General features: G+C 46.8%; 4 protein-coding genes across 4 annotated transcripts; 3 read left to right on the forward strand and 1 right to left on the reverse strand.

Moving 5' to 3' along the window:
• The first annotated feature begins 1181 nt into the window (after positions 1–1181).
• LOC128719087 (kelch-like protein 5) lies at positions 1182–6386 on the forward strand. Its single transcript, XM_053812708.1, has 6 exons — positions 1182–1353; positions 2722–2782; positions 3841–4402; positions 4528–5346; positions 5416–5751; positions 6312–6386. Exons 1-6 carry the CDS (start codon positions 1182–1184, stop codon positions 6384–6386), a joined length of 2025 nt encoding a protein of 674 aa, XP_053668683.1.
• A 2219-nt stretch (positions 6387–8605) lies between these two features.
• Positions 8606–11167, reverse strand: LOC128715177 (glutamate--cysteine ligase). The gene is made up of 4 exons (XM_053810062.1): positions 10906–11167; positions 9712–10456; positions 8849–9634; positions 8606–8774 (listed from the first exon to the last, which is right to left on the reverse strand). Exons 1-4 carry the CDS (start codon positions 11165–11167, stop codon positions 8606–8608), a joined length of 1962 nt encoding a protein of 653 aa, XP_053666037.1.
• Positions 11168–16029: 4862 nt separating this feature from the next.
• On the forward strand, positions 16030–17070 carry LOC128709395 (filaggrin-2-like). Its single transcript, XM_053804393.1, has one exon. It carries the CDS (start codon positions 16030–16032, stop codon positions 17068–17070), a length of 1041 nt encoding a protein of 346 aa, XP_053660368.1.
• Positions 17071–17246: 176 nt separating this feature from the next.
• Positions 17247–18598, forward strand: LOC128709340 (uncharacterized). The gene is made up of 2 exons (XM_053804338.1): positions 17247–17281; positions 17773–18598. The coding sequence occupies exons 1-2, from the start codon at positions 17247–17249 to the stop codon at positions 18596–18598; spliced, it is 861 nt and encodes a 286-aa protein (XP_053660313.1).
• Positions 18599–18835: the final 237 nt, after the last annotated feature.

Consider the following 18835-nt stretch of genomic DNA (forward strand, 5'->3'; position numbering starts at 1 on the left):
TGGAACTGCTTTGATAAAAGGAGCTCGATAAAATACGCTAGGGAAGTACGTGTTCTGCTCCAAATCGAGCGTAAACAAACTTGAACATACACCCGTATGTTAGATGTAAGTAAGATGGATGTTTCGTACAATGTAGGTAAAATATAAAGTATCGGAAAATGAAACCCATTTTTATCCAGCACAAACCATCTGAAATGTTCGTTTTCGTTTTGTGTTCGAAAAGAAATTCGCATGGGGCGCTTTATACGGAGTTCAAAGATCCACTTGACAGCTTGTTTACCCTTGCTACGGATTGCACGCACACAGTCGCAGCGACGGCCGAGTAGGCAAAGGAAAACAAAAACAAATCTCATTTCGATTTTTTTCTTCACCAGCGACCGCAACGCTGAAGAAACACAAAGAAAAGTCAAGACGCGCGATGTCGCTATTATCGCATCAGCTTCACACATTTTCCCCTTGTATCCTTTTCGTGATTTGTGCGTGATGCTTGTGTTGTTACTTCGTTAGACGGGGGTAGAAGATGAACCGTTTGTGAGAGAGTGATGTAGTGCGGTGTGACTGATGGGGAAAATGTATCCGCGTAATCATTGTGCAAGTTGCATTTGTGTACCAACTTATTAGAGCTGCCCACAACGAGCAGGGAACGGAGATGCAATGCGGTGTGGTGCAAGAAAATAGAATCCCTTCGGCCAATCCGCGGTCTGTCACGGTAGAGACGAACGCTAAGAAAGCATACACGAAGCGCACGGCACGGTGATCATTCTGGTTCGGTCTTCGGCAGTGGTAAGGCATACATTTATCCAGTAGCAGTAGTGAAACACTGAGCGAAGTGAACCGGACGTAGGGTCGTAATAGTACGACGTCTGGTTTAGTAGACTTCTGTAACAATACGCCCGCGGACACAGTGGTGTAAACGAAAGGTGGCCAAGTGTTTTGCAGTTGTAGTACTGGAGACGAAAACGAACGCAGCAAAGTGGTGATTGGAGAAATTTTGCATACAAACGTCGATTTTCTTACAGCAGCACAAGAGTTCCTACTATAATCAAAATAAGCGGGCGTGTCTTTTCCCTAATTGGGGGTTTAAGAACCAGCACAGTACAAAATCGGTAAGCTAAGTTAGAGGAAGCTAGCATCGAGGATCCTTGTTCTACCTCCCAGCCTATTCAACACAGCAACGCAAGATGAGCAACGAAATCTCGTGCAAGGGAAGCCCAACATCTAGCGCTAGTGTCCGCGCAAGCCTCGTGACGGACGAGAGCCACTTCAGTCTGGCGAGCCTAAACTCGTCCGTCAGTCAGGATGAGTTCTTCCGGTGTCGCGATCACTCCGATCTGGTGCTGAAACGAATGCAAGGTACGGTACCTACCTCCCGCTTTTGCGGAAAACCTGTACTCACCTGTACCACGCTCCCGCTTTTGCCGCTTATCCTGCTCCCGGTTTCAGGTCAACGGACGACGATCGGACACACAGAGTCACCGTCTCGATCGGCGCACAGGTTCAAGGTCTCTTCACAGTCGCGCTCAGCGCGGTTGGTGGAATTGGTTTTCGATCGCTGCAAAAGAAGCAAGTTTCTCACAGTCATAACCATATCGGGAGATGTGTGTTTCTTATGCTTGTTTCGAAACAAGGAAGTCTACATCGCGCTTGGTTGAGCGCAATTGCGTTGAATCACCATCCGGGACTGAGCTGTGAGCTCGGATGGTTAGGTTCGCCATACAAACGCATATTGTTTCCAAAGATTACACGTTTTTTGGGGGACCATGTGTGATAAGGGAAATTATGAATCTGTTGGACGATGTGCATCGAACCGAATCGTAAATTTCAATTAGAGCGTTCATATAAAATGTGTGACATAATTACATTTTTTATATAAGTGCTGCTGTTTGGATTTTTATTTTGCTTGGATGGGTTTTTTAATGCAATTGATAAAAAAAAATTGTCTAACATGCTTAATATCATGCTTAAACATTTCATACATGAAAAGAGAGTAGCTTCAAGCCATGGTGTACTAATCGGACACATATATAAAAACTACTATTTCCTGTTAGAATCTCAATAGCAAGTTCCTGGAAACAATTAACACTAACAAGAAACGCATTGCGAACCATCCCTCATAAATCTGGTTGAAGTAGTTGCCCGCATCCAATTATCCAAAACTGAAACACAAAGCGTTGTCTCTTTGTATCAATTATTGGAACACGGAACACGGTTAGAAAAGAGCCCCCAAACAGAGACAAAGAGAAATGGAATCAAAAACCTTCCAGAGGGTGTCTGAATCATTGCAGGGAGTTCCAGTAGTTCCAACAACCGGACGTCTCCGTTCAGGGAAGGGTGTCATAAACATGTTCCTCTCGGCAAAGAATGATGAACGACGGACAGATTTTCTCGGAAACGTAAACCATTCCCGCAGGAGCGCTAACCTCATCGAAAACGCTTCTCAAAACCCACAAAGTCGTAGGGCTAACCCCCGACCATATGTTGGTGGAGCGCACGCATTTGTCTGCCTTAATACTGCGCTACCGCAGAAACGGGAAATTCTAATTACTAATTATACCGCGTTGTCCTCGGTGCTTCTCGTGTGCTGTGTGCTGTGTGTGTGTTGTCGTCTAGGGCCGCGTGTCATTCCCATCCATTTGTGACTTTCGCTTGTCTTCGCTTGATGTGTAATGTTCTTTCTTCCGCCGATTTATTAATCCGCTTCTGGTGCTGATCTATTTACAGACTACCTCCAGAGTGAGAAGCTTTGTGATGTGGTGCTGATCGCTGGTGTCGACGGTCGACGGTAAGTGTATTGGACGCAGGACCCAGTCTTGCAGATGGTATTTACTTCCAAAACGGTTTCACCCGGTTCCGGCAATGATCGAGAATCGAGAAAAACGAAATGAAACAACAAACAACAAATCTTAACCTTTCCCAACCGCGCACTCGCGGCAAAGAAGGTTTCTGTTTATAAACATTCATCGTCGGGCGTTTGATCCATCTGCGGAAAAGGAGACGCAATACTTGCAACGGTTTTCCGTACACAAATGCACGCTCGGTCTCGGTCGCAGACGAGGCACGATGATGGGCAACGCAGGCTTTGTCTCGTGAAATGCACGCGCAAAATGTAAACGTGTTCGCCATCGTTCGTCTCTTGCCAACGACCGAACGAGAAAACGAGCTAAATTAAATTAATTTACTACGCTGGTCGTCCGAGCATTGGGCACGGGAATCTACGCTCGAAGCGAAGAGCAAACCGTATTGGCTGCGCTTGTTCACGTCCTAAGGGACGATTCTCGTCTATTAGCGTGCACTTGACCTCTCCTGCCGGTGGTGATGCATTTTTGTTGTTGTTGCTTGACGACCATGTTTGATGTAAGGAATAAGAGTTCATTCATTGCTATTTGATTAGGTGCCATCTCGCGACCATTGTCGCGTTGTTATAATCTTATTCAATCATCAGGCACTGCTGGCACCGTTTGGTGCAGTATTGCACCTGGTGATGTTGTATGTAGATGATTTATTCGGTTTCTTCTAGTAATTACATCAAATTATCTTGTTCTGAGCTTTCCGATCTTCTTGTTTGCATATGCTTTCAAGGACTTTCAAGTATCCTTGTTGATAAACTATCTGCTGTGGTTCTACACTCATCCATCCACGCACGATCCTTCTTAATCGAAGTCTCCCATTGCTTCCTCCTGTGTTAATATGCGTGACTCTTGTAGTTAGGTATCAACCCGTTAGCGTCAGCTTGAGTAGATTCGGGAGGGTTTGTCATGGACTTTCAACCATCAACAAAATGATCTCTGAACTATTGACTTCAACATGACTAACTTCTGCGTTTATTTCTCTGTTCCCCAGAATACCAGCCCATCGTCTGGTGCTCTCAGCTTCATCTGCATACTTCAGCGCAATGTTTACCGGGCAGCTGCGAGAAAGCCAGCAGGAAGAAATCACGCTGCAGGAAGTGTCCGGTGACGCGCTGAACTCACTCATCCAGTACTGCTACACCGGAGCGATCGAGATCCGGGAGGACACAGTTGAAACGTTGCTGGCCACGGCGTGCCTTTTGCAGCTCAGTACGATCGTCGGTGCGTGCTGTAACTTTCTCGCTCGTCAATTACATCCGTCCAACTGTCTGGGGTTTTCGCTGTTTGCCGAACAGCAAGGCTGCACCGCCCTGCTCAAGTTGGCCACCGCGTACACCTGTCAGCACTTCCAGCAGGTATGGAAGAACCAGGAATTCTTCATGCTCGACGCGGCCCAGCTGGCCAACCTGCTGCGGAGTGACGATCTGAATGTCCCGAACGAGCAGGAGGTATTTCATGCGCTGATGGCATGGATACAGTACGATGCTGAGGGCCGCAAGCGTCACATTCCGGAACTGTTGGCATTGATAAAGTTGCCACTACTGCAACCTTCGGTGAGATTTTTAAATTTCGATTGGTTAAATCAAACTTCTTTCACACTTTTTTCCACATTTTATTCCACATACCCCCCCCCCCCCCCCCCCCCCCTTCCCCCCCTCCCACCATTCATTAACCATAGTTCATAGTGGATCACGTGGAAGCTCTCTGCGGTGGAGCGAACGAGTGTCAACAGCTCGTGATGGAAGCGTTCAAGTGGCATCTAATTCCCGGGCGCCGGTCACTAATCGCCACATCTCGCACCCGGCCACGAAAGTCTACCATGGGCCGTCTGTTGGCGGTCGGCGGCATGGACGGTCATAAAGGTGCGATCAGTATCGAGAGTTACGATCCGCGGTTGGATAAGTGGACGCTGCTGAAGAACATGCCAACGCGCCGTCTACAGTTCGGGGTGGCTGTGCTGGACGATAAGCTGATCATTGTCGGCGGTCGGGATGGTTTGAAGACGCTCAACACGGTCGATAGTTTCGATTTGAACACGATGTGTTGGAGTACGCTGGTGCCGCCGATGGGTACGCCTCGGCATGGACTCGGGGTAGCCTTCCTGGAAGGTCCACTGTACGCGGTCGGTGGCCATGATGGATGGAGCTATCTGAACACGGTGGAACGTTGGGATCCCTCGGCACGCACCTGGAGCTACGTTGCGCCTATGTCTGCCATGCGATCGACAGCTGGTGTGGCCGTCCTCGGTGGACGGTTGTACGTGATTGGTGGTCGTGATGGTAGCGTGTGTCATCGAACGGTCGAGTGTTACGATCCGCACACCAACAAGTGGACATTGCGTTCGCCGATGAACCAACGGCGTGGTTGTGTGGGCGTTGGAGTTCTGAACGGGTTCTTGTACGCGCTTGGTGGTCACGATTGTCCGCCAAGCAATCCGGCCGTATGCCGAACGGACACTGTCGAACGTTACGATCCGACAACCGATACATGGACATTGGTAAGTGGCTTTTGTCGTTATGAATATGTCCGCAAACAATCACTGAAATGGATCGATATTCTTCCGTAGATTGCATCGCTTAGCGTGGGCAGAGATGCGATCGGTGTGAGTGTGCTAGGCGATTTTCTGGTCGCACTCGGCGGGTACGATGGCATCCAGTACCTGAAGATCGTCGAGCAGTACGATGCGGAAACGAACGAATGGACATCGATCGCACCGGTCAACTATAGCCGGGCCGGTGCATGTGTCGTTGCGATTCCGAACAGCTTCTCAAATGCGGCATCCACAACCGGTGGCGTTGGACTTCCGTCAGCCAGTGCAAATCCTTCCTCTCCGAACAACGCCATCGCTTCGTCCTCTTCATCTTCAGCAGTGAATGTTCCGGTTGCCAACAATAGCACCACGGTTTAGTACCATCCTCAATATCCCAGATATATCTCCATCCCAGTTTATATCCCCAGTGTGTTGCTTTGTATCCTGAGTTATAGCGCTTTTATGCCCGCATAGTTCCTTCGAGCGATGAGGCTAACATTCGGTTTAATGTCGCCCACTTTAATCGTTCATACTGCCGTGCGTGTGCGTGTGCAATGTTGCCCTTCATTCCAAGTGACCGATCCCAAACCCCCCGCTATTTGCATTCCGTGCAAAACGAAACATTCCGCTTAACTTTATGCATGAGCAAATGTTATATTTTTGTGTGTTTTTAGTGTGTCGTTTTGCTATCCATTGCAAGTTAATGTGTGATTTATGGCCAAATTGATTCCACAGCATGTTTCCGTTCATGTACAAATGTGCACAATAATGAATTTCTATGTTTTTTTTTCATTTTGTTTTGTTTCATTTCATTTCGTTTCTGTTTTTTTCTTTTGCACCATTTCTTCCATTGACATAATTCAAATCTTATGCCGTAAAAAAACATCTGGGATACGCGACACCGAAACACACGACTCACATCATTGTATCAGGGATGGCGTGGAAGTACCAGTGCCAGCAATTATTATTATCGCAGACATTTCCGCATTTGTGATTATTATGTGTAGAAAAGACAGAAGGTCACAGAAGGTTTGGAAGACAGAACAGGCAATCGAAAGTTTAGAAAGAAAGATTTCATATGTACGCAATGGAGAAGGAATTGGAGATTAGTGAGGATATGGTATGATTAAAAGATTTGAAAGTTTGCCGGCAAAACATTTAAAGTAAAACCTAACATGAGATAGTTTACTTTTCATTCGCAACGTGGGACGAGCTGTGATTTTAGTTTTGAAGGATTGGAATGTGTTATCTCGCCAAGCGCGCCATCGCGTCTGGGCAATTGTAGAAAACGAACACGAAAGTGTACAGATGATACTGCCCCTATACACACAAACAAAACCTGAAAAAGGCCTTTAGCACAGATCCTGTTTTGCCGTTGCGATCCAGGATGCGATTATGGATGCCAAAGAAAGATGACGTGATTCAATTAGCCGAACCTGCCCACAGTGAGAGATTCAGTGTTTGCATACTATTACTACGAATACTGCTACTGCTGCTGCTACTATTCAAAGCTTCCACCGTACGACATCGCAAGCAACACCAGCCGCAGACAGCGGAAAACTTCCGCACATGGCTGATCTGGTATTCTGCTCGATGTTGGAGGTTTTCCGTTTTTGATATGGTAGGATGGATATATCTTTTTGAAATCGTATTTTTCCTTTCTCTATAACAGAATCAAAAACAAGAAGTTAGTGTGTAATCAGAAGCAACAGATGGAATTATAAATAAACAGACACTTCCACAGTGTGTATAATTTTGTGACGAAAAAAATGAGTTTTCACGTGTAGAAAAGTAGTTTGAGAAACTTACCAAATTTCAATCCGTAGTTGTACGTTTTTAATTATGTATAAATGAACTTCTATTAAATTCTTCTAGCATGATGTAATTGCCGAACGTAGTTCTTCACAGTTTCATATTAAAAGCATTTTCACAGCTTATAATCTGTAAAGAACGACGAATTGTCTATAACATCAAAAAAGAGGAATTATTACCGTCATTTATAGTAAAATGAGGGAAACTCGAGACTACGCAATAAGTAAGAGGTCTAATCATATAAATCTATATATATATATATATATATATTTCTGTATAACAATTTGTTCTTCATGCTTTTGCTGTGCTGTCCTGGAAAATTTCAGTCAACCACACCGAATCCGTTCCCTCCGTTACACGCAGGCACGGGCGGGAATACCGGACGTTTTTCGGATGAAGGTGATCGATGTACATTTCTATTAAATTCTGATCAGGTGAATCTTCTTCTGAAGGTGATCGATGTACATTTGTGTGTGCGCGGTTGCTTCGTGAACGTGAATTCTTCCTTGTCATTACTAACCTTCTGCTTCCCTTCGCATCCTCTACGTACACGTTCTTTTTCAGGTCGCTTTGTGTATAACTGAGTGTCTACTTTGCTTATTGGTCTTGCCCTTTTCGCACCCTTCGGTGTCTGCTGTGAAATGATGAAGCATACATGAAAAAATGTGTCGAGTCTTTGGATTTATAAAACAAAATAATAGGAAAACATTATCTCATTCACATTCTGGATCTGGATTCATAAACATTAGGATCTGGATATAAATGGTCGAAGGGATTGGTACAGCCGGTGCGCGTTAACTATGCGAACTGTGCTATATCTCTCTGTGTCTCTGTTAATAAAATTCAATAAAACAACATTGCAAACTTAACTAACAAACTATAACCTATTGTAAAAACGTACGCGCTGCTGCTTTTGCTTGCGTGCCACATACTATCTACTAAAATCCAATTTCCTTTAAGGAATTCGTTTTGTTGCTCGAAAGCAAATGCGACGCGCAACGAATATAAGCACATTTCAAACAATCCGTAAAAAATCAATAAGATAATAATAGAACAATGAAGTAAACGCCCACTGCGCTGTTTCTCCAAAAGCATAACGAACCGCGATGCGTCGACGAAATGGGAGACGCTTGCCTTTTGTAGGACTTTTCCACGATTTCGGCAAGAAATGCATTTACATGGGATGTGAAGAATTCCATTCTTTGTCTGCCCTCTATTGGCTGGCAGCCCTTCTCTTAACATTGAACATTGCAGTACCCGCATTCTGTTTCGATGCCAGACATCACCAATATCCATTCCTACGCAATCTAGCACGAAATCTCACCGCGCATTATCATGTTGGTTTTTAGGTGATTTTTAAGTAAGTGTAAGTAGAATAGCCGAACGAATCACGGCAGAAATCGGTACGCTACTACTAACATTGCTTGGTAAGATGCTTCTTGATGGCAGCCGGAATGTTGTCCGTCGTTTTGGAGTTGATGTTGTTGCCAAGCAGTTCCGGGCATGCCAGCACACCGTCCTGGATGTCCTTAGCCTTTCGCAGCAAATCGTAACAATTGCCCTCGCTGATGACGGAATCATTTCTGTAGAATAGAACGGAAAAAAACGAATTATAATTACAGCAATGATTCGCCATGAAATCTTCCCCTGAGCTTACTTGTATTCGGGATGCGACACTACTTGCTGCCGCATCCAGCTTGCAGTCGTCATCAGTTCGCCGGACGCCCGTTTCTGTATTAGCTTTAGGTACTGCTGAATCGTACAGTGCGTATCGGCGTCCACATCCATCGAACCGAGATAACTATTGATCAGCGGCACCAGTCCCGGGAATGTGCCCTTTCCATTAATAATCTGATCAATCGTCATTAGTTCGAACTCATCCGTAGCCGAGCCGGTTGTTGCTGGTTCATCGGTCGTACCATTTTGTTGCGGTTCCTGCCCCGTCGGGAGTGGCTCACCCTCGGCCACGCTCCCTTGCCCCGCCCGCGGAATGCCGGTAATGTTTTTCTTGAACCAAAACCGTTCCGTCAGCACTGCCCCACGCTTTTGCGAGTTTTGCATATTTTCATCCACCTTGCTGATGGGAATCAGGAAATCGAGCTGGTACGAAAGGATGACGCGTGTCAGCAGCACAACGAAGCATACGATCGCGGCATTCTCAAAGTCGGTCAGCTGCGCTTCACAGGGCCGGAACTCGACCCGCCAGCCGATCGGTGAGTTGGGTGGCGGTGGTTTGAACCGCATCGTTTGCCAGTTGGTCGACTGAATGTTTTCGAAGTGATCCGTGTCCTCGCGATCGTTCTGGTGCACCTTTTCGCTAAACAGCGACACCGAGTCGCGTATGAATAGATGGGCGATGTGTTGCGCAAGCAGATGATCGATATCGCCCTCGCGCAGCCGCTTGTAGAGCGTTTCATCCAGCACCAAAGGCACGTCATTGTATCTGCAACCAGGACGAGATTATAACAAAACAAGTAGAGCATTAGAAGCAATTATGCTTTCATGTTAACACAAACGTACTTTTCTCCAGCCGGTGATAGGTAGGAATCGATTGAATCGTAGCGCGATTTATAAATGCGGAACCGATCATTCTTTAGCGGCAACTCGCCGCGTTCCTCCCGCGTGCGACAGTCGACCGAGGCCGAAATCACGTTCCATCGGCAATCCACATCGGTCAAGAACCCTCGATAGGCCGGACTGGCCGCCGTAAGCGCTAGCATTATAGGACACATCGGTGTCAGCTGATCGTACAGGGTGCGAGCTTCGCTGATGTTACACGCCTGGAACGTAAGCTGCAGACAGCAACAACCCATACCAAAACCCATCGCGTCCATATGCACGAAGTTGGGATGGGACGGTATGCTTCCCTCGACCGGCACTTTCGTGTCGCGATCGGGGTAGATCGGCAAATTGATGGACACCTTCTCGCCGCGCCGTTGACGTATATTGCGCGTAAGCGTTTTAAAACGTGGATGGCCCGGAAAGATGGCTTCGTCGGGGAAAAAGTTCGATCGCGCGGCACAGGATTCATCGTCCGGAGTGGGCACCGCGAATGGGAACGTGAATGCCGGACATCCCAACCGGGGGAAACTTGTTATCGACATTACGACTTCGTTTTCCGGCAGCATGGAAGCTACCTCCATACGGCGGTAGCGCATGTTCGCTTCGACCACGTTAAAATGAGCCAGTAAACCTCCGTACGGTTTGCCAGGCGTACCTTCGATCATGTACGCACCGTACTCCGGACGCCATAACGATTTCACACCTAAAAATAAACGGAAATTTTAGTGTTTCTCTTCTCACTAATATTACTATCAAAACACTTCGAGAAGGACAATCACATTCCACCGAAAACATTGTCGAATGATCGCGAAGTAATATAATACACATCGTATTACATTTCAAAACAATCGTCAACCGACTAGACCCGCCCGTTGTGCAAAGTGGTACACAAGAGCTTTATCATTCGTATCGTCGCGGTGTAAACACATGGGGCAAGGCACGGTTGCCGCGGGGCAAGGCACGTTTTGAACGTGATAGCAGCCAAATCACGTGTACCGTATCTTTCCTAATACATCATTGTTATTTTGCTTCGTGTGCGTCTGTTTGCATCCTTGGTGATGTACTGATCGGTTTAGCGAATGATTAATCGATCATCGAGGCCCGAATGTTGCGACAAATGAACTTCTCGCACTCACTCCCTTCTCCGCTTACCTTGCGGATCGGCTGCTTCCTTCTCGTTCAGTTTAGCCAGAATTTCTTGGGCGCGCAACGATACCTGCACCGCACGCTGCTTATCATCGAAGCGGACGATTATGTACTCCACCTCGTCGCCCCATTTCAGCACGTCCCCTTGGCGGTCTTTTAGGCGCGCGAACAGATTGATAAACTGCTCGATACCGTGCTCGCGAACGTGTTGCGCCAGCGCCTTGGTTTCATCCCACGTTAAAGGACTTCCTTCGCTTAGCAAACCCATCCTTGCAGTGCTCCGGTGACGCGGTGGGTGTTCGAGTTTGTTTAGTTTGGTTTAAACCGACCACGGCAGTTGGCAGTGGAAAAGCACAATTATTATCCGGAACTCTTCTTTTATCTGAAATTAAAGAAATGAAAGAAATAAACACTTCAGTTCAGATAACATGTTTAACTTCTTGACACAGAGGTTCACGTAACGATCTCATATCGGGCTGTGAGCTTTCACGCTTCGATTTCGATATTTTCTCGTCGGTCGTGGGCAACTATCCTTTTGTTTGTTCGACAAATAATAATCTAGTGAAGGCCAGAACAATTCACAGCGCGTCCAATTCACTAGAGTGTTCCCATTATGATTCCACGTACAGCTAAACGTAGAACCGCTTTAGCCTGTGGTAACCAAGTTCAAATGGAGTGGTACAGTGCAACCGTACTGAAAACCGGTGGCTGAATGGTTCGCGCCGGGGGAGTATGCGAAGCACAGCAGGCGGAGTGGTAAATCATGACAAGACACATTTTTCAAACAGCTCTCCGTAGCATTACCAGCTCCGAGATGAAACGCTTGGCATTCTGCCTAAACCGCGCATCACCCACTGCTTCTAAGCTGAGCGAGAGGAATTTGCTGATGATGCCACAAACGCTTAGCGCTACTTAAACGTTTCGTGAGAGGATAAATCGGTATGCTCGAACAATAAAACAACGAAACAACACACTATCACTCTTCGGGGATTAATATGATACAAATCAATTCCATACACGCTGCCCGAATCGAACAGATAAGTCTGGTACGAATTATAATGATGATGGAGCGTAAAACGAGTACTATTTTCCTGCCCTGAAGGCTCTGAACATTACGCAACACAAAGACGTGAAAAAAATCAAAGCTCCAAAAGCAATTTATGAACTAGCAAAGTGAAATCGCGCTCCCGTTTCTCGCCATTTACAACCTGTGGATTGTGGTATGAAACATCGGTGCACCCAAACTGGCGAACATGGACAACACACGGAAGGTCACGATCAATAAACTAGCATTGCCGGCCGTTCGTAGTACAGTGCGCACCCTTTGCATTCTTCACCAGCAACTACTACTAGGTTTGTTGAGAACCGTCGACCCCAAGACTATGCATTTGTTTTCGCTTTCCATATACCGGCTGTTACCATCGCAACCCTTTTGCGGTGTGCTACGATTAGAGGTATGGCAAATGCTAGATGCTGTTACTGTCTCATCGTACTACACGGGAGCACTAGAGAAATAGCACACACTAAATTGTCACTCGGTACCATGATGTTTCGGTCCGTCTTTCGATTTCACTACATTGCACAACTGATATGTGTGTTTCCTGGGTTTTATTTTTGTTTTCCTGCAACACTTCTCGCATCCCCACGATGGCGTAATTTACACGACTACGAAGAAAGCCAACAAACAACAACCAAAAACACGAAAATACTTGACGCACTCGTGGGCTGGGAGCTGTTCCTGCGGGAACGTAGAACAAATCGGGCCAGATAACCAAAATGACGCCAGAGACACCAGCCGCGTTACACGTTCGCACGGCCGAATAATGCACGGTCCACGCTTCCGACCGGGACGACAGTTTACTAAATACTAGCGCGGTTTCTCTTCGCGCTGCTAGAGCTGTTAACCTATGCGGGGTTGCCGCTACTGCTATCTGTCGCGTTTCCCTCGGCCACACGATGATGATGCACGATGACGGTGATGACGATGGATGGAACCAATCAGCTACGTAATGGGGTTTCAATGTGTGTCCACGAGCAGGAACCGCCAGGGGTCGCGTTATACGAGTGAACCAATGCGAGCGAACGATGACGATTCAGATATGCTTGATATAACGCTTGCTTAGGGTGTTGGGGTTGATGCGTTTTCACACGGCCCTAGATTGCACTGAGAGAAGTGGTAGAGTGGTAGCTTTTGCTTCCCTGGATCATACGACATCGATATTTGTCGGATTGCCGATTAATCAGTATCGGTGGACCGGCGTTACAAATTGAATTTGTGCTTACGGAGCTCGAATCTATTTTTTGTTGGCTATCAATCATGGTCTGCTTTGAACAGGGGAAGTGTATTGTAAGCCTTTTGTTGGAGGAGATTTTAACAGTTCTTTTTGCAATGATAGTCCTAGACCGGATTTGATTTACGCAACCTTACGTCACCACCTGTGCCTGAGCGGAGATACACATAATGCACTTGAAGATAGGAAAAAAGCAACCGTCCGATCGTTTCAGGATGTTCTGGAACATGCAGATCGTTATCTTGTGCTCGGGCTCCTAATTCATTCTTGCAAGTCATTGGCATCTTGTAGCAACGTTTGTAATGGAATCATGCTCTATGTGATGTCACTGTTAATTTAATACGAAATGCTGATGCAACGGTTCTGATAACGAAATGAAATCTGTCGAAGAACTCGAAAGTGATGGCAAATCACAATATTATTTCCACCACGGCCAAATAAACATTACAGTTTCTCCCCATGAACATATACTACAAATTCCGATTCATAGCACTTGAGTTCCATTTCGAAGGAATTCGGACCAACCCGGCACTTCCAGAACGTGGCTGGAAAACGCATTTGACAAATTCATTGTACTAAACCCTAAACGCACTAAAATATGGCACTAAAAGCTCTTACAGCATACCGTCTTAAATTTTCTCCACGGATGATAAATTTCCAAGAATTACTTGTAATTTTTCAGCTGGAACGCACGAGCGAACTATTTACATTTATGTTTCGTTTGTTTTTTCTTTTTTCTTGACATTCAATCGCTGTCACAGCTTGGGCGCGTTGATTTTGACAGCTTCGGCTCAGGACACTGCGCACACTGGTCGGTCATCACTTTTTAATGTGTTTGTTGAAATTAGAAAAAAATAGTGAAACATTTTGGGCAGTAGTTTCAGTTTGTTCGTTGCTTTTTTCGATGTTCCGTTTTTACCATTCGGTTGATGCCCAACGACACAGGTAAATTTTTCATATTGAGAAAATTTCAGGAAATGCTTTGGCAGCACTGTTCGAAAAGCGGGAAAAATGGATACCTCGTGTCGATTGATACCTACATATCTCGTGGTTTCAAGCATTTACAGCATTTACAGTGCTGGAGGTTAAATTAATACTATACTGGAGATTATTAATTTGAAATAATGCCATACCGACTGTTCCTGCTGGTAGACGATGGGAATTCTGAACTTCAGCTCGTCGCGCAGATTAAATGCTAATTCAATTCAGTACCGTATTTGAGAATTTCACAATAACCTGTTTTGGGATTTGATGTCTTCATTAGGAAGAACGCAAATAAACACAAAAGCACAAAGAAAACTAGCCGATCAACAATTTTGTGGTTGTGGAACTCTTGCGAGCCCGCGGAACACGGACCATCATATCTAGGCTTCAGTGTCTGAGCGGCCTTCGGATTGATACCGTACCGTGAATCTTCGCAGCCGGGGTAAATAAGGAATTGTTTGCAAGATGCAATTTAAACCATCCCATTCGATGCTTTTGCGGTTGTTGCTGGTTCTAGTCAATGTGATTGCCTTGGTCACTGCCGGAATTCCCCATCGAGTGCGTCGTGGTATGTAGGATTAATTTGCTAATGCGTATCACTTATGCATTCATATTATGTTAATGTCTTTGACCAAACGCTCAATTGCAATAAGTTTGCGGAATTTGGCAATATTTGTTTATTTATATGACGGCTTTTGCCGTATTATCAACACCGCATGAGAATTAAACAAATCGCACAAAGCATTACCTCCTTGCATGATCGGATAAATTGAACAACAATCGTTATGTATTTTATTCACTTAAATCCTTTTATACTTTTAGCAAATGAACTACAAACGAATCAAGCACGAGAGCTACCCCCAACGTTCAGTGTCGATCAGCCAGAAGTATTTTTCGTATCATACGGCAGTGGCGCACCAAACACCAATGGCGAGGTCAAAATAATACCGCAAACGTTCCGTCATCAACAAGTTGTGTAACCAGTCGGTTCTGCCAAGAATGCAGAATCCGTGTGCGTTTTCGACGATAATGCAATAAAAGGAAAGGAACAATATTCTAACACATATCAAGTTTATGATGTTACATTGAACATAAATTGTAAAACTTCTCAGAATCCAATGTTGTTAAAGCAATGTGCTCAGTAATCATATCAACTCCGTTATTGATATCAACTCCGGCGATTATTATCAATACCGGTTATACTGATGTTGTCTGAACGGCATTGTATGCACGCATTGGTTCCAGCGTCAACCATCGGATGACTGTCAGACGAATTAGCTGCAGATTGGCAAATTCTTTTGACATTGATCAAACCAATTCGACCCTTACGAACTTATTTTTGTTGTGAATCCAACAAAATAGATACCAAGCGTCAGGGCCGGGGCCGTCGGCACTTCTTCCGTCTCCAGGTCATCAACTAGCGAGGAAACCGGTTCCGCTAGCGATTCCTCTAGCGGGTGACAAGTAGACAAGCTTTGCCGGGTGAAAACAAGTTTCACCCGCCGATAGACGATCGGGAGCGATCGTGCATCAATCCAGTCCGGTGCGTACACTTCGAAGGGTATTTCCAGCCAAGTGTTAATGCATCCAAATTGCGACGGGTATTTCCATTTCCTCGACTCGGTGAAGTGCGACGAAAGTGCGACGACGGCACGATAATGGGTGTCCCTATCAGCTGTTTTCATGCAGGTACGGTCAGAGATTGGCGACGGGTCTATATAAACATAGAACATAATCCGGGGTAGTTAGTCAGTCAAGTTACTATCGTTCGATCAAGTAGTTCTACGCTTTCTGTGCACTCGCACCACAGGTCCAGCGTGCGGTCAATATTTGTAAACATTCGAGAAAAGTGATAATGCATAAACATTTCACGTTACTGCTCACCGTCTGTGCGCTAGCCGCACACGGTTACCCAACGGATCTGGGTCATCAACATGGTGGCAGTGGCAGCAGCAGTGGTAGCTCTGCCACCAGTAACTCACAGTCGGCAGGCTTCGGTGGCTTCCCGGCCCTGCCCGGATTCCCAGGAGGATTCGGTCAGGGACAGGCTTCGCAGCCCCTCATGGCCGGAGCGGGTCACAATGCCGGCGGATGGAGTCCGGACGTGTTCAACAAAGGATTTCCGTTCCCACCCGCCCACGGTAGCAGTTCGGGTAGCTCTTCGTTCTCCAGCTCCTTCTCATCAAGCCAAGATGGCAAAGTGACCGGTTCGCAGTCCCATTCGCAGTCCGGTAGTCAGAGCTCCGGACACGGTGGTCCTTCCAGCTCCGGCAGCTCAGCTGGATCGCAATCGTTCAGCAAGGGTGGTCACGGTCACCATGGAAGTGAGAGTGGCAGTGCTTCCGGGGCACAATCAGTTGCGCACGATCAGCATGGCCACCACGGTTCTTCGTCCGGTGCTCAATCGCAGTCCACCAGCCACAACGTTCACGGTCACGATCATGGCAAGGATCTTCACAGCAGCGCGGGAGCAAACGCACAATCGCACTCAGTTGGCCAGGAGCACCACGGACACGGTGGAGTTGTTGGCAGTTCCGCTGGAGCTCAATCCCAGTCGGCTTCGGTAGGCCAGGGACATCACGGTCAGCTAGCTTCGGGTAGTAATGCCGGCGCCCAGTCCGTATCGCAGTCTGTGCAGGATTCACACCACGGTCACCACGGTCACGGACCGAGCGGTTCCGCCAGCTCTGCCGGATCCCAATCACAGTCACAGACGGGTCACGGTCAGCACCATGGTGCGGGTGGCCAGCAACATGGTTCCGGAGGACAGCACAAAGAGTATTATCAGGGTCATAGCCGCGACGGTGAGGGATACGGAGTGCGCATCAGCACGGACGAGACCCAGGATGGTTCGGTGAAGAAAACTGCCAGTGAAGCTTGGGTGTGGAAGGACTAAATGAAACGCCATTGGGCGGATTGATAATTATGTATTTATGGTCATAACCGATGATAATAAAACTACCAAACATATTGTATAAAACCAACTGAGAGATGACTAAGCGAGGCAAAGAATACATCAGCTTCAGTTTTTGGCGATCTTAAGCATCCCTTACGATCTAGTCTTGCATCGAAATGGTCGGTCGTATCGAGTCCTTACGTGATGCTCTGTGAGGAGTCATTCTAATCAGGAATCGACTCTTAAAAGATTGATGAATCTTTAGGACAGTGGCATCATTAAGTGGATTAAGAGATTCAGATTCAATCATTCAGTTCAAAGATTCATTCAAATTCCTGAACCTGAATCAAACGCCGCAACTTATAAGTGAGTAGAAATGAGTGCATTCACCGGATGAAGTGATGTCTATACTTGTTTCCAGTTTTTAGCAGCCCACTAGGACAATGTTTTGACAACTGCAAATGGCTTATCATCTTCACACAAAACCGGGAATGTTTTCGTGACGCCGTGATGCCTTATCTGGTCGGTGAAGTCGACGTAAAAAACCGCTTCCCCACTGATAATTGTGGCCGTTAGGTGAAGCAAAACAAATAATACCGCGTTGGTGTGCGTGTTACTTGTTTCATCACATGGGTTTTGAGCTCCGAACCTTCTTGAGACCTATTCTGAACCCGTGTCCAGCAGTTGATTGTTCTTCGCTAGCGAATTGGTTCAGTTTGAGAGCATGTACTTCGTTCTTGCTATATTGGTGGGCATCTTGGGTGCCACCACGAGTTATCCGGTAGCGCAAACGCAATTTTCATCCGCTAGCTCGAGCGGTGCTGGATCACAGGGTTTCGGGTTTGGCGACCCAAGTGGTGCTGGTTTCGGTGGAGGTGCAGGATTTCCTGGACCAGGGTTTGCCGGTGCGGGATTCCCTTTCTTTTCACCTCAGGCTGGAACAGGCCCTGGCATGGGATTTCCACAGTTCGCCGGATTCCCCCCGATGGGCTCGTTTAACTTCGGCCCACCTCAGGGACCGGGTGGTGGTTTCTCAACATCGGGATCGCAGTCCTTCGCCAGCAGCAGCTCATTCGGCGGTGGACAAACCGGAGCCCAGTCCGGTAGCAGCGCTGGAGCAAGCTCACAATCAACGGGACATCACCAACCACCGCAACACGGTGTAATCGGCACTGGCAGCTCGGGATCGACACACACCGAGCAACAACCCGATCAGGGCTTCATTGGGACGTCCAGTGGGGCGGGTAGTTCCAGCCAGGGTCAGCCGAACCACGGTCCACACGGTGGACAAAGTTCTAGCGGTGCTGGAGCACAATCGCACAGTGCCGGTGGACATGGACAGGGTGGTTCTGCTGGAGCTGCTAGTGGTGCCCAGTCCACCGGATCTTCGTTCGGGCCAGGTGGACGCCATACGGAGCTAAACTTCGGTAGCGGCTCCGGTGATAACTTTGGTGTGCGCATCAGTACGGATGAATCGGCCGATGGAACGCATAAAAAAACTGAAACCTCGTCGTGGGTATGGAACTAGTGAGACTGTCCGCAGGGTTTTCGTTAAAGCACGTCTATCTAGGAGTTACGGCAACATAAACTATAGTAACTAATGTTTATTACCACAATTAACCTGCTGCTACCAATAATAAACGGCTTTAGCATTGTTCGTGATTGTTATTTTATTCTTAAGATACGGGAAAAGAATCTTCAAACATCATACCCGGAACAACCCTCCCCTGAAGCTGACCTCATAAAACTGCTTCAAAATCCATCG

Source organism: Anopheles marshallii, chromosome 2 (assembly GCF_943734725.1).
Source record: "Anopheles marshallii chromosome 2, idAnoMarsDA_429_01, whole genome shotgun sequence".
NCBI lineage: Eukaryota > Metazoa > Arthropoda > Insecta > Diptera > Culicidae > Anopheles > Anopheles marshallii.